Source organism: Boleophthalmus pectinirostris, unplaced genomic scaffold, assembly GCF_026225935.1.
Source record: "Boleophthalmus pectinirostris isolate CB_2022bp ecotype Guang Dong unplaced genomic scaffold, ASM2622593v1 HiC_scaffold_11, whole genome shotgun sequence".
In the NCBI taxonomy this organism is placed as follows: domain Eukaryota; kingdom Metazoa; phylum Chordata; class Actinopteri; order Gobiiformes; family Gobiidae; genus Boleophthalmus; species Boleophthalmus pectinirostris.
The window spans coordinates 7,448,104-7,462,783 of record NW_026570994.1 but is presented as its reverse complement, the minus strand read 5'-3'; the positions used below and the strand labels follow the sequence as shown (position 1 = coordinate 7,462,783).

At 38.1% G+C, this 14,680-nt stretch overlaps 1 protein-coding gene across 1 annotated transcript; it reads right to left on the bottom strand.

The window, feature by feature from the left end:
• Positions 1–121: 121 nt before the first annotated feature.
• LOC110153230 (ly6/PLAUR domain-containing protein 1) lies at positions 122–14,450 on the bottom strand. Its single transcript, XM_055166760.1, has 4 exons — positions 14,381–14,450; positions 13,770–13,964; positions 3,194–3,471; positions 122–489 (listed from the first exon to the last, which is right to left on the bottom strand). The coding sequence occupies exons 1-3, from the start codon at positions 14,448–14,450 to the stop codon at positions 3,200–3,202; spliced, it is 537 nt and encodes a 178-aa protein (XP_055022735.1). The 3' UTR covers positions 122–489; positions 3,194–3,199.
• Positions 14,451–14,680: the final 230 nt, after the last annotated feature.

Here is a 14,680-nt window from a genome sequence, read left to right as displayed (position 1 = left end):
AATGCACATCAATTACAAATCAACTCTAAAATAGTTTCTTCTTGAAGGTGCTTACAGTGCACTTCCTGACCTCAATATGACCTCCTTATCCAATATATCTGAGCAAGAACAACTAGCATGCTAACAGTGATACACCAGCCGCTCATTGACTTTTATTTATTTCACATTTTTCTCCGATCAAAGTGCATGTTACAACCCGACAGAGCCTCGTCAAGAATATCAATTCGAAATAATGACACAGGTTTGACACGAAACAAGCAAAGAAAGCGGCTCATCTGTACAGTTCGATCTGCAGCGGCATCTTCAGAGGAAAACAAAAGAGAAAGATAGAGAGAAATCCACTGTACGCAAAAGAAGGACAATTTTTGACCCAGGTTTAGTCCAGACTTGGTCCAGGTTCAGTCCTGGGCGATAGTGCACTTCCATAGGGCTGGACAGTTCGTGGTCCAAATGCCAAAGAGAGAAAGCTGATGTTTCAGCGACGTGGATCTATGGCAGAGAAAAAGAAAAAAAATGATTATAAATTGACAGAGGTGGGAGCAAGTCATTGTTTGACAAGTCTCAAGTCTTTGACCTCAAGTCCGAGTCAAACCAGATACAGGCAAGGCCAAGTCAAGTCTCAAGTCACTGGCCCATAAGTCCAAGTCAAGTCTAAGTCATCTGCTTTGAGTCTTTAAAGTCTTTAAACCAAAGTACCAAATTTATCTTAGATTTTTTGCAATTTTTATGACTTTTTAGATAAATTGTACTTAAAAAATCATAGTATATTTATATATGAGTATTTATAAAGTATATAAATGTTGTAGAAATGTTAATTTTTCCTTTTTACATGTCTTGACAAGATCTTAGAGTGAATCATTACAGTCAAAATAGAAAGAATTCAGATTTAAAAGTGCTTCTCAAGTCACAGGCCTCAAGTCTGAGTCAAGTCCCAGGTCAGATACAGGCAAGTCCAAGTCGAGTCTTGAGTCACTGGCCCATAAATCCAAGTCAAGTCCAAGTCGTCTGCTTTGAGCCAAAGTCATTTCAAGTCTTTAAACCAAAGTACCAAATATAGCTTAGATTTTTGTGATTTTTATGACTTTTAAGATAAATTGTACTTTTAAAAAAAATTATAGTACATTTATATTTGAGTATTTATAGAGTATATAAGAGTTGTACAAATGTAAATTTTTCCTTTTTAAATGTCAAGACAAGATCTTAGAATGAATCACTGCTGTCAGAATAGAAAGAATTCAGATTTGAAACAATTCAGATTCTCAAGTCATTAACCCTCAAGTCCAAGTCAAGTCCCAAGTCTTGCTCCATTTTATCAAGTCAAGTCTCAAGTCCTAAAAATCGTGACTCAAGTCTGACTCGAGTCCAAGTCAAAACCTGCAAGTCCCCACCTCTGTAAATTGAATCTTAATGGTGCATTGTGTAGAATTTCTGCTGGAAGGTCCATCAAATGCTTTTCTCCGTGGAGACGTTATTGCTTCGTCTTGAATATTTCACAGTATGCCTTTCTACCTTTCTGTCTTCACGGAGACCAAACCAGACCAAATTACAGGTCAGATCTGTGGAAAGGTGACCCTGCTCACAGTCAGAATGCCAGATTTTTTGTTTGATTTTTTTTTCTAGGTATTTTTGAGCCTGTAGTTAAATAAATGTAAGGTAGAGCTGATTAATGTCACACTGTGGAACATTCCAGCAGAGCAACTAGCAGGTGATGGACCCCCAACTGAAAAGTTACATAGTGCAACTTTAAATAAACAACATATAAAGTTAAAGATGCACTGTGTAACTTTTCTGGTAGAGTAAATCTAGATTTGATTTGTAATTACAGGTGTTTTTAAGGCTCAAAAATGTATTGTTGCTGTGGGCGGGTCAGCCTCTCCGCAGATCTGACCTGTAACTTGGCCCGGTGGTGTCATCGACTTTTCCCATTAGAAATTGATGAGGTTTTGCATCATACTGTGGGACATTCCAGGTAAAGCACTAACGTTTCTATGGAGACAAAGAAGTAGAAAGGTTACGTAACGCACCTTTAACACAGAATACTAAAGAGTTTATTATAACTCTTGATGGTGTGTAAAACTACTATTAATATATCATTTTTTTAGTTTTTTTTTTTTTTTTTTTGACCAGTGATTTATGTAACTATGGCGCCCTCAAGTGGCAGAAGAATTTTACATCTGCACCAATTTAATTCTTTACCACAATATGTGTTTTATTGTTTACAAAGTCATGTTTTTTAATGTTGAATAAAGCTTGGTTATTTTATACTCTATTCGCTGTTTTCATTTTTATTTACTTTTATTTATTCATTTATTTTCAGGCAAAGATTAAGCCCTAAAAATTGCATTGTTTTTCAAAGAATCCACAAAGGTATTCACTTTCGCCACAAGAGGGCAGTAAGATCATTTGTGGGGACTTTTTTCACTGTAACAATGAAATTTGAGTTATAATTTCCACATAACATTGACTACTGATACAAATTTTACCAACAACCCAACTATAAATGAAAATCTGACCTTTTTTTTCATTCTTTCTGAACAAATCTCAAAATTATAGGCTCTGTGTACAATTTCACAAAATACTACAAACATTTACTAACCACACTGCAAAAAGCAATATCTAGGTAACTTAAATTTACTTAAAATTAAGAACATTTGATTTTTATTTCAGTAGAAGTAAAATTATCTACCAATGAATGAATGTTTCTTATTTTAAGTTAAGAGTTAAGAGTATTTTTAGTGTAGCAAGATGTATTTTCATATTTTAAGTACAAAAAAAACAAAAAAACTTTAATGTAACTTTTCCGGTGGAAGGTCTGTCAAATGCTTTTCTCCGTGGACATGTTATTGCTTTGTCTTGAATGTTTCACAGTATGGCATTAAACCTTTATCTCCACGGAGACCAAACCAGACCAAGTTACAGGTCAGATCTGTGGAGAGGCAACCCCGCTCACAGTCAGAATTCCTGTTTTTCTAGGTATTTTTGAGCGCTAAAACCACCTATAATTGAATAAATGTAAGGTAGAGTTGTTTAATGTCATACTGCGGAACATTCCAGGCAGAGCAATGACATCTCCATAGAAACAAGCAGGTGATGGATCCCCAACCAAAAAGTTACATAGTGCAGCTTTCAAATAATCTTAACTCGATGTGAGTTTTTTTTCCCATGTGTCATTGGTGCGTACTTTTACTTTTACCTGTGTCTACGTGGACAGTCCCAGCGTGTTGACAGTCACACACCCCAGCTGCAGTAGTAGTATTTGCAGTAGTAGTAGTAGTAGTAGTAGAGGGAGTGTGTGGTCCAGCGCGGGGGCCCCTGAGGGTACAGGCTTCCTCCTCTTGGGGCCGTTGCACAGGGGCGTGTTGCAGCAGGTGATGCACACTGAGTTGAGTCGGCCCGTGCAGAACTGCTGGTACCCCGAGGACGCGATGAGACACGCTCCAGACGACGCACACGACTTCCTGTAGTGGATTCCTACAACAACAGAAGAAGAAAAACCGTTCTATGCACAGGAATGAACAATGAAGTAAATTACAGCAGACACGCACTTTTGATATCTGGTGTCCCAACTACAACAGCCTGGTCACTTTACAACTTTAGTATAATTGTACTTCTGAATGTAGTTATTTTTTACTCCTGCTTTAGTAAGATATTGTACAGTACTTTTACATGAGTAATATTGTAGAGTGTAACAGTACTCTTACTTGAGTAATATATAGTACAGTGTAACGGTACTTTTGAGTAATATAGTCCACAGTAACAGGACTCTTGGGTAATATATTGTACAATGTAACAGTACTCTTACTTGAGTAATATAATATACAGTGTAACAGTACTCTTACTTGAGTAATATAATGTACAGTGTAACAGTACTCTTACTTGAGTAATGTCTTGTACATTTATTAGTACTTTTACGTGAGTAATATATTGAACATTTATCACTACTTTTAATTGAGTTATTGTACAGTACTTTTACCTGAGTAGTATTGTAGAGTGTAACAATACTCTTACTTGTGTAATATATAGTACAGTGTAACAGTACTTTTGAGTAACATATTGCATACAATAACAGTACTCTTGGGTAATATATTGTACAGTGTAACAGTATTTTTACTTCAGTAATATATTGTACAGTGTAACAGTACTTTTGAGTAATATATTGTACATTTATCAGCACTTTTACTTGAGTAATATACTGTACAGTGAACCTGTACTTTTACTTGAGTAATATATTGTACATTTATCAGTACTTTTATCTGAGGAATATATAGTACAGTGTAGCAGTACTCATACTCGAGTAATATATTGTACAGTGTAACAATACTCTTACTCGAGTAATATATTGTACAGTGTAACAGTACTCTTATTCGAGTAATATATTGTACAGTGTAACAGTACTCTTATTCGAGTAATATATTGTTATAGAAAATAAAACCAAACAAAAACATAATGTTTTATAATTTGTACATTTCCTTCTGGGAGATTAATTTCAAAAACATTGACTCTCCCTTAAACATATTTAGTCTCCTGCCCTCTGTCTGAAATTATGACAAATTAATTCAAAAGTAAAATATTTGTAACTTGTGATTTTGGGACACGTTTTTCATTCTTGCATTTACAGATCCTGTCCATTAGGTGGCAGTGTAGACATGGAGACAGCAGGTTTTATTTCAGTGAACAAACTCCAACGCAAACTCCACAACATTCTGTTTGTTTTGATGTCAGATAAATAAAGTGTGTGAATGATGACTTCTCAAAATGGTGGATGTTTGTGACAGAAATGGAACACACTCTCCAGACGTCATTTGATTTAGAAAAATATAAGACACAAGTCATTAAAAAACGAAAGAGAAATTCTGCACTAGAACTCAAGCTTAAGGTAAGGACTAAGTAAACCAGGACTTGAACCAGGACCAGGATCAACTAGGACTAAACAAGGACTAACCAGGACTGAACCAGGTCTAAACCAGGACTAAACCAGGACTTAGACAGGTCTAAACTAGGTCTAAACCAGGACTAAACCAGGTCTAAACTAGGTCTAAGCCAGGACTAAACCAGGTCTAAACCAGGACTAAACCAGGTCTAAACTAGGTCTAAGCCAGGACTAAACCAGGACTAAACCAGGTCTAAACTAGGTCTAAGCTAGGACTAAACCAGGTCTAAACCAGGACTAAACCAGGTCTAAACTAGGTCTAAGCTAGGACTAAACCAGGTCTAAACCAGGACTAAACCAGGACCTAGACAGATCTAAACTAGGTCTAAGCCAGGACTAAACCAGGTCTAAACTAGGTCTAAACCAGGACTAAACCAATTCTAATCCAGGTCTAAAACAGGACTCAACCAGGTCTAAACCAATTCTAATCCAGGTCTAAAACAGGACTCAACCAGGTCTAAACCAGGTTTAAACCACATCTAATCTATGATTAAACCAGAAATAAACCAGGACTAAACCAGGACTAAGTCAGGACTAAAATATGACTAAACCAGGACTAAACCATGTCTAAATTAGGTCTAAGACAGGACTAAACCAGAACTAAACCAGGACTAAACCATGTCTAAATTAGGTCTAAGACAGGACTAAACCAGGTCTAAACCAGGACTAAACCATGTCTAAACTAGGTCTAAGACAGGACTAAACCAGGTCTAAACCATGTCTAAACTATGACTAAACCAGAACTAAACCAGGACAAAACCAGGAACTAAACCAGATCTAAACCAGAACTAAACCACAATCTCAACATTTTAAGGGGACAAAATCTACTTTTTGGAGCTTCTTAACATGTTATACCATTGTTCCCTTGTCAAAAACATGCCTGTTGAGGTTTTAGATACACAACAACTTCAAAAATCTGATGCAGTAGTTTAATTATGCCCTGACTACACTGCACGTGTCACAAAGCCACAGCAGCAGCTTCAGCAGGATGCATCCACGCTGCAATGGCTCTGTGTTTGTCAATGGGAAGCTGATCACCTTTGACTGAGCACGTTTAGACACTTGTAACAGATCTACAGTGAAAACAGCAGACTGAGTAGGTTTGCATTTGCCACCTGTACCTGCTGACCACGGCAAACGAGAGGAGCTCAAAAGTATATTTCAAAGCACTAATTGATCATCTTTCTGGACCTGGGCTCTTTCAAAGGAGACATGCCTCAGGAACACACTGTGCTCATGGTAAATGTACAAATACAACAGAGCGTCGAAAAATAGAGTGGATTGTGCCAAGCATCCTCATTCACTTTTAAAGCATTTTAAAATATGAGTTCAAAACAAACGTTGGAGGGAAGTACTCAGATTTTAAAATGATAGCGCTCTGAAAGGGGAGTGACAGTCCCAGGTAACATGGTGATCTAAACATGTTGTGTGTTGCAGTTAATACCCCACAGAAGTAAAATAGCCCTTCATTAACAACAACAAAAAAACTGAAGTATGACGCTGGTGTGTGATGCTGCAGGTTCAGAAATGTACACTAAGCTGCTTCTATTTTCTTTACAAACACATAAGAACAGAATACTAATAATAAAAACACTACTAAGAGTACAAATAAAAACATTGAGCTTTAATTAAGTATTAATACAATTATTATTATTATTATTATTATTATTATTATTATTATATTACACAGGAAACTGAAAAATAGAATTTCAAGACAAAATACTGTTCATGTGTTTACTAACGATTTCTTTAGTTATTTAAAAAAAAAGTGAGTGGGGAGTGGGTAGTGAAATTTGACACTGCCCTGGGTTTAAACCAGGCTAGTCCATATTTCTGTAATAAATGTGCAGCCACAGACACGCCCCCTCACATAGACACACCCCTCACGCAGACACGCCCATCACAGAGACACGCCCCTCACACAGACACGCCCCTCACATAGACACACCACTCACAGAGACACACCCCCTCACACAGACACGCCCTTTAACAGAGACACGCCCCCTCATAGAGACATGCCCTGTAACAGATACACGCCCATCACACAGACACACCCCTCACACAGACACGCCCATTACACAGACACGCCCCCTCAGGCTTGTAAAAGCCTGATCCCATCAGATCTCAGTAGCTAAGCAAGGCCGGGCCTGGTTAGTACTTGGATGGGAGACTACTGGGAAAATCAGGTGCCACAGGGGGGCGCCAGTGGCAATAACTGTCGTTGTGTCCTTAGGCAAGACACTTCACCCACATTGCCTAGTATGAAAGTGGTGTGTGCGTGAGGGATGATGGTGGTTGGAGGGACCGATGGCTTTTGTCAGTCTGCCCCAGGGCAGCTGTGGCTACAATAGTAGCTTACCATCACCGGGCATAGAGTGAATGAATAATGCTGAATAATGCTCTGTAAAGCATCTTTGTGACAAAAATGTCTGTGAAAAGTGCTGTATAAATAAAGACTTACTTACTTACTACTTAGAGACATGCCCATCACACAGACACGCCCCCTCACACAGACACGCCCCCTCACACAGACACGCCCCCTTAAACAGACACATCCCTCGCACAGACACGCCCCCTAACATAGACATGCCAATCACACAGACACGCCCTCCTCACATAGACACACCCCCTTGCACAGACACACCCCTCGCACAGACACGCCCATCACATGGACACGCCCCCACACACAGAGACAGCCCTCCAACAGACATGGTTTAATGTCAGATTAACTCATTAGACATGTTTCCTTGGGCACAAGATGATTTGTCCTGATGATAAGAAGCACTCAAAAAAGTGAATTTCCAAATATATTTGATCACATTAAATGTGTATGTGGCTGCACTGTCTGCTTCTGTCTCTTTGCATTAGATTCATAAGCACTGGGACATTTTGTTATTTTAAACCACAAAACCCACAAGAAATCTCTGTTAGAGGGCAAAAACATCATGTATCAAATATATAAAGTATTTATTTATTATTGACACTGAGCAGTTCCTTATTCCCAAAAGGACACCTGCCTCCCCTGACCCCACGTCTCCGGATTTATATAATATAATGTTTTGTTTGTTCCTCAAATTTACCTGTCCTGAAAAAACTCCAGCGAGCGTCTACATGAGCCATTTCATTTACGGTAAGAGCCACTCACCCTCAGCTCCCCTCTGCACACGCTCACGCACAAGGTCGGACATTTTGAAAAGAACAGTACAAAGTTAGGATATCTGCAGAGGTTATATCAGTCTGGGTGCTTTGAATACGCAGACATAAACAGGTATCTTTGAGAACTAGTATAAAGACGCACTGTGGACCTTTTCAAGTGGAAGCTCGGCAGATTGTCGGTCGGCCTGGAGATGTTATTAAAAAATGGATACCAACTGTGAGCAGTAATCTGGACTGGCGGAACGGCGTCATTTGTCCACGGAGATCGGTGAGATTAATGCTCTACTGGAACATTCCGTGGACGCTCTGTTTGGATCACATCAAACACGGTGGCTTAGAAGTAAAAAAAGGATTGAAAAGCAGCTCAGAATTCAGCGCAATCAACAACAAAGCACCAGCAACTTTAATTTATCTCTTACGGATAGCTATAAATCATTCTATCAAGCTGCAGATTTGTTTTGTTTTGGACTAAAATGATCCAACACATATCACCGTTTAAGAAAATAAAATTGGAGAACGAAAAAGAAAGACTCAAACATTCCTAAATCCAAATACAACTTGATTAAAAGCTCGGAAAAGTCATGCTCCTGTTAAACATACAATCCTACACATATGACCACTCCACCTTCACGTCGACTTCTTAGAAATACAATTACCGACGGCCATCAATAACGCGTGGGTAACTCCAGCTGTAGGCCGCGGCACCATGACTCACAGCGTACATACCAGCACTCTGTTTTCTGTACGGCGCGCGGGCTAATCAAACGCGTGTCACGGAGCGCTGATGGAGGGGCTTTTGTGTCGAGATGAATGAGGAGAACGTACGACGGCGACGAGATGGGGAAGAGTCAAACGAGTTCACCGTAACGAAAACAATGGATTCTAACAAACGTGTGTTCCATAGACTGTGGAGTCGAATGAAGCTCATGATGCCAGCGGTTACACTTTCCGTAATATAGGACGTTTACAAAGCCTCGCACTCAAGCCAAGATAGTAAACAATAAACTGAACCGCAAAATCAGATATGAACCGTCGCCGTATAACCAAGCCGGCTCAGCACAACAGCCCGATCGCACTGATGTCAGTTCTCAAAAGCATCTCTGACATCCTTTAAACGTCATATTACAACAAAGATAATCCCTTAAGTGTTTCTCGACTTGTTTATGGCCACTCCTCAGTCTTTCACTAATTGTTGTACATCACGAGGCCAGCAGTCACAGGGCCGAATTTGAAGTCGAGTTCCAAATAAGCAGTGTTGGGAAGGTGACTTTGAAAATGTATTCCCCTACAGATTACAGATTACATACACCAAAATGTAGTTTGTAACATAATCCATAAAATTACTTAAAGTGAGTAACGTAATCTGAATACTTTGGATTACTTAGAGTAGCAAAGATGAGGAAATCGTAACATAAGATGTTTTGTCTGCTAAAAGACGATGACAAAGCCCAGACTTTACTGAACCGTATTAAAAATATTATTGATAGAAGAGGAGAAGACACGGTCCACACAGCATGGTTAAATCCTGTTTTAGTCCTGTTTTAGTCCTGGTTTAGATCTAGTTTAGACCTGGTTTTAGTCCTGGTTTTAATCCTGGTTTAGTCCTGGTTTAGATTGGTTTAGACCTTTTAGACCTGGTTTTAGTCCTGGTTTAGATCTAGTTTAGACCTGGTTGTAGTCCTGGTTTAGTTCTGGTTTAGATCTAGTTTAGATCTAGTTTAGACTTGGTTTAGTTTCCGGCAATAAGTGGAATTACAAAAAAAAAAAAAAAAAAAAAAAAAAATAGGGGATATAGCCCAAAATGTGAAAACAGGAAAACACGAAAATACCGCCATGTAATCCATTTATTTCAACAAAGTAACTGTAATCCAATTACCACTCACTGAAAGAGTAACTGTAACTGAATACAGTTACATAATTTGTACTCTGATTCCATAACTCCAGTACATGTAATCTGTTACTCTCCAACACTGCAAATAAGGAACATGAATTGATTTATGGACAAAATAGCGAAATAAAAACCCCAGGATCAGGTAGAATGGGTTAATACGAACATTTTAAAACCAAAATGATGATTCTGACCGCAGCATTTACAGAGAGAGGGCTGACGGTTTTTCAATAAAAAGTCAATTGGAGCCTGAGTTGATGGAGCCGGAAGTGCGCCCATGAAGGAGTCCGCCACCTACATCCCTTCATTACAACATGCCTCTGTTTAGGCATACCAGTTTTCTGACACTCTGCTGAACTAAAGGTAAAAGAAAACTTGTAAACTACCGCTTCATGACATCACAAGGTGGAACAGAGCATTTAGAGCTTTGGAGATGTACTGTAGATAGATAAATAAAAAAGGATTACACAAAAATCAAAAGGAAATCTTGACTAAAAGCAGGATTTAACCAGAACTAAACCAGGACTTGAGAAATGATCAACTAGACCAGATACAAACCAGGACTAAATCAGACTAAACCACGTGTAAACTAGAACTTAACCAGAGGTGGAAAAAGTACAAAAAATTGTAATTAAAAGTATAAGTATTTTTACTTTGCTTAATTCCTACTCCAGTAAAAGTAACTGCCTAGAAATCTACTCAAGTAAAAGTAAAAAAGTACTTAGTTACTTTCAATGATTTAATATTAAAAATGATAAATTATAAATCTAATCCAGCACAAGTTGTTTTAATCAACTTTTAGGTGATACAGTGCAAACTTTGTACATTTTAAAGACAACTGAGCTTGAGTGAGTGCTGCCTAACCTACAGTACAGTCAATTAAAATTGAAAAAAAATAAAAAAAATTTGCTTTGAAAAAAAAATAGAAAAAAATAAAGGCCTTAGCTTGGTCATACTTCATGCTAGGCATTTGTGACTCACTACACTCATTGTTCAAGTTGTTGGCAACAACTGTGTAGAATTTCAGATCTCTAGGACAAAGGGTTTTGATGCTGTGAGCCTTTGTGTAAACAAAATGACAATTCGGCACAAGATTGCCAAATTTGTGCCAAAATAATAATAATAATATAATAATAATAATAATTGTTATTATTATAATACAAATTCTTCTGAGCTTTAGGCATGTTTTCTCAAGAAAAAAAACTAAAAGTAGCCAAAATTGTCCTCCAAGTGGAAGATCTGCCTTCTATAGCACCGCTCGCACTGCTCCCTGTCTCCCTCTCTCTTACGCTTATAAACACAGGGTCCGTTTAAAAATACTACAGAATGTCCCACCCACCGTTTGAAAGCTCTGGTGATAGGCTAATACAATATGTCAATCACTTTCTTGGAAGATCCAATGACTGAAGAGATTTCCCGTAAACAAACTGATGACACTCCTTGCATTTAACTAGTTCTAAATGAAAACTAAACCAGGGATAGACCAGGTCCCAACCAGGTCTAAACCAGGACTATACCAGGTCTTAAACAAGGACTAAACCTGATCTAAACAAGGACTAAAGCAGGACTAAACCAGGTCTAACTGTGTTTTAAACTCCATACACTTGCTCTAGAATCATTTGGATCATTTCAGCCTTGGAATTTCCAATCTTGACTGAAATACAGGTAAAAAAAACAAAACTTGAAAACTGGAACTGGAACAGAGCATTTTGAGCTAATAATAAAGGATTACTCAGAATTAAGAGGAAATCTGGACTAAAAGCAGGATTTAACCAGAACTAAACCAGAACTTCACTGGGTCTAAGCCAGACTAAACCACATGTAAACTAGCACTTAACTATTTATAAATGAACACTAAACCACAGATAGACCAGGTCCAAACCAGGACTATACCAGGTCTTAAACAAGGACTAAACCAGGTCTAACTGTGTTTTTAAACTCCATACACCTTCACTAGAATCATATGGATCATTTCAGTCTTGGAAATTCCAATCTCTACTGAACTGAAGGTAAAAGGAAACTTGTAAACGTGTTCACTTGTAAACTATCGCATTATGACATCATAAGGGGGAACAGAACATTTTGATCTTTGGAAATGAAGACAGACTAATAATAAAAGGTTACTCAAATGTGTGAATGAACCAAAACACAACTCCAGGTCTGTTTGTGAGGAGGTAACATCATTCTAACATGTCTTAAAGCTCACAAAAGTCCATTTTCCGTATTATAGGACCTTTACAAAGCTTCGCACTCAAGCCAAGATAGTAAACCGTAAACCAAAGTGCAAAATCAGATACGAACCATCGCCGTATAACCAAGCCGTCTCAGCACAACAGCCCAATCTCGCTGATATCAATTCTCGAAAGCATCTCTGACATCCTTTAAACGTCATATTACAACAAAGATAATCCCTTAAGTGTTTCTCGACTTGTTTATGGCCGCCCCTCAGTCTTTCGCGTAGCGCCGTGGTTATGCTAATTGTTGTACATCAAGGAAATTACCGCCATAACTCCTCCACGGCTTCGCTAAGTGACAAAAACGACTGAGAATTTTTTTTGCACGTGCGTCTCGGGTTCGTAGACGGTCACCTTGCTGGAGGAGATAAAGACGTTGCTAAGTTTGAGCTAGGAGATGCCGGGTGGGCCGGATAGTGCATTAGCGCGTAAGCTATCAATCAATTCTGACTTTATCCAGGATTACATCAACCGCAGAACACCGGAGAGGGACTGGGAGAGGGGTATACAGCAAGCTAGATCCCAGTTTGGAGTATTGATTGATTTTTGTAATTTTTATTTATTTTTTTCTCAGATTGTGAAGTCGTAGGTAATTTATGGCGGTGTGATAGATTATACTGTAATAGCTGTTTTCATTAGTTTGACCTTGTGGATAGATACACAACTGGAAAAGGACAACAGATATGAAAGTGATCGCAAAATACGATATAATTTACAATATTTCAAACTAACATTTTTCTGTTAACAAGCTGAAAGATATGTTTTGTTAACTTGGAAAAAAAAATATTATTATATTAAAAAGTACCAGTAGCCAAAAAAAAAATCTTTTTTTTTTTTTTTTTTTTTTTTACATGAGCATAGATTCAAATAAAAACATAATAATAATAATAATAATATATACATACATACATACATACATACATACATACATACATACATACAAATAAAAAAAAATAATAAAGACATAGTTACAAATAAAAAATTAAAGAAACTAAAATGAAAAAAAAAAAAAAAATTTAAATAAAAACTAAATAATAACAAGGAAATAATAAAATAACAATTTTAAATTTAAAATTAACAAAGAAAGAAATTAAAGAAAAGGGATGCAGCCGGGTTACACATTCATACAGTGAATTTTGAATTTTGTAAAAGACAATGCTTGGTGGTTTTCATAGAATTTCAGTTTTGTTTTGTTATTTTTAGATTTTTTATTTTATTATATTTCAGAAACTCATGAAACGCTGGTTCCTCTGGGTCCTTCCAGTGTCTCATTATTATTATTTGTTTTTCTGTCCTAATATTGGCATGAATAAACTCTGGTGATAAACAATGAGCAGTTGGTATCATAAATATTTTGAAAGTCCGTCCCTGACTGTGCCGACCCCTCCTCCTGCCCCACCAGTGTGTGTGTGTGTGTGTGTGCGTGCATGTGTGTGTGTGTGTGTGTGCGTGCGTGCATGCGTGTGTGTGTGCGTGCGTGCATGCGTGTGTGTGTGTGTGTGTGTGTGTGTGCGTGTGTGTGTGTGTGTGTGTGTGCGTGTGTGTGTGTGTGTGTGCGTACCATCAGGTTTGACCAGCACCTCCTTCTGGCACATGTCCTGGACATTGACAGTGCAGTTGACGATGAAGTCGGGGGTGGAGCAGTCGTTGGTGCTCATCTCCTCACACTGGTAACACTGGATCTGCAGAGCGCCCCCTGTGGACAAAACAAACACACACAGCTGAGAGACATGGCAGGGAGCGAGGCTTTGAAAGGCTTTTGAAAACAGAAGACACACATTTGAAAGCCGCTCTATGTTACTTTTCTGGTGTGGGTTGGCTAATTGCTTGTCTCCCATAGACTGTTTACAGGGTGTCCCAAAAATATAATTTCACAGAGCAATAATTTTGTTAATTCTTCTTGAAAAAAACTCAAATTTTCACAGAATGTATAGAAACAGATCAAGATTTTTATATGCAGTGTTTTATTTTTTTTTCTGTTTTCAGCTTGAGCTGTTCACTCCCAAAGAGAAGTCATTTTGAGTCTTGGAATCTGCTCGTACCCAAAACTGTGCAGCCTTCAGTACAAAATTTAGAAAAACTTCTCCATCTGGCCAACAAACTTGGATTTGGTACCAAAAATTTAAAGAGGAAGGCGGCTTATACACAGCTAAAAGATTTAGTACACCAAACTGTCATTCGAGGAATCTGGGTTTCCAAACTTGTTCTCCTTACGGACTTCTTGGGGCTTCGTCATCAACATCTCTTCTGATGTTGATGATGGGTTACCAGCCACCACATTCTAAATAGGAAGTGAGCATGGGTGTGCTTCCGGCTCCATCGATTCTGGTTTCGATTGATTTTCTATTGAAAAACTGTCATCTCTCTCTCTGTAACTGCTGCTTCCTTTTGGTCTTTAAAATGCTGCTCTACATGATCCTGGGTTTTTTATTTCACTATTTTGCTTCACAAATCAGATGTCTTCTTTCCCTG

What these genes read in the sequence shown, in the direction of transcription:
- LOC110153230 (XM_055166760.1), bottom strand. Translation starts at nt 14,450, where the DNA reads ATGTTGATGACGAAGCCCCAAGAAGTCCGTAAGGAGAACAAGTTTGGA. An exon ending in CCCAGATTCCTCGAATGACA is followed by an intron (nt 13,965 to 14,380) that starts GTTTGGTGTACT and finishes TGTTTTCAAAAG; the next exon opens with CCTTTCAAAGCCTCGCTCCC. An exon ending in GGTGCTGGTCAAACCTGATG is followed by an intron (nt 3,472 to 13,769) that starts GTACGCACACAC and finishes CTGTTGTTGTAG; the next exon opens with GAATCCACTACAGGAAGTCG.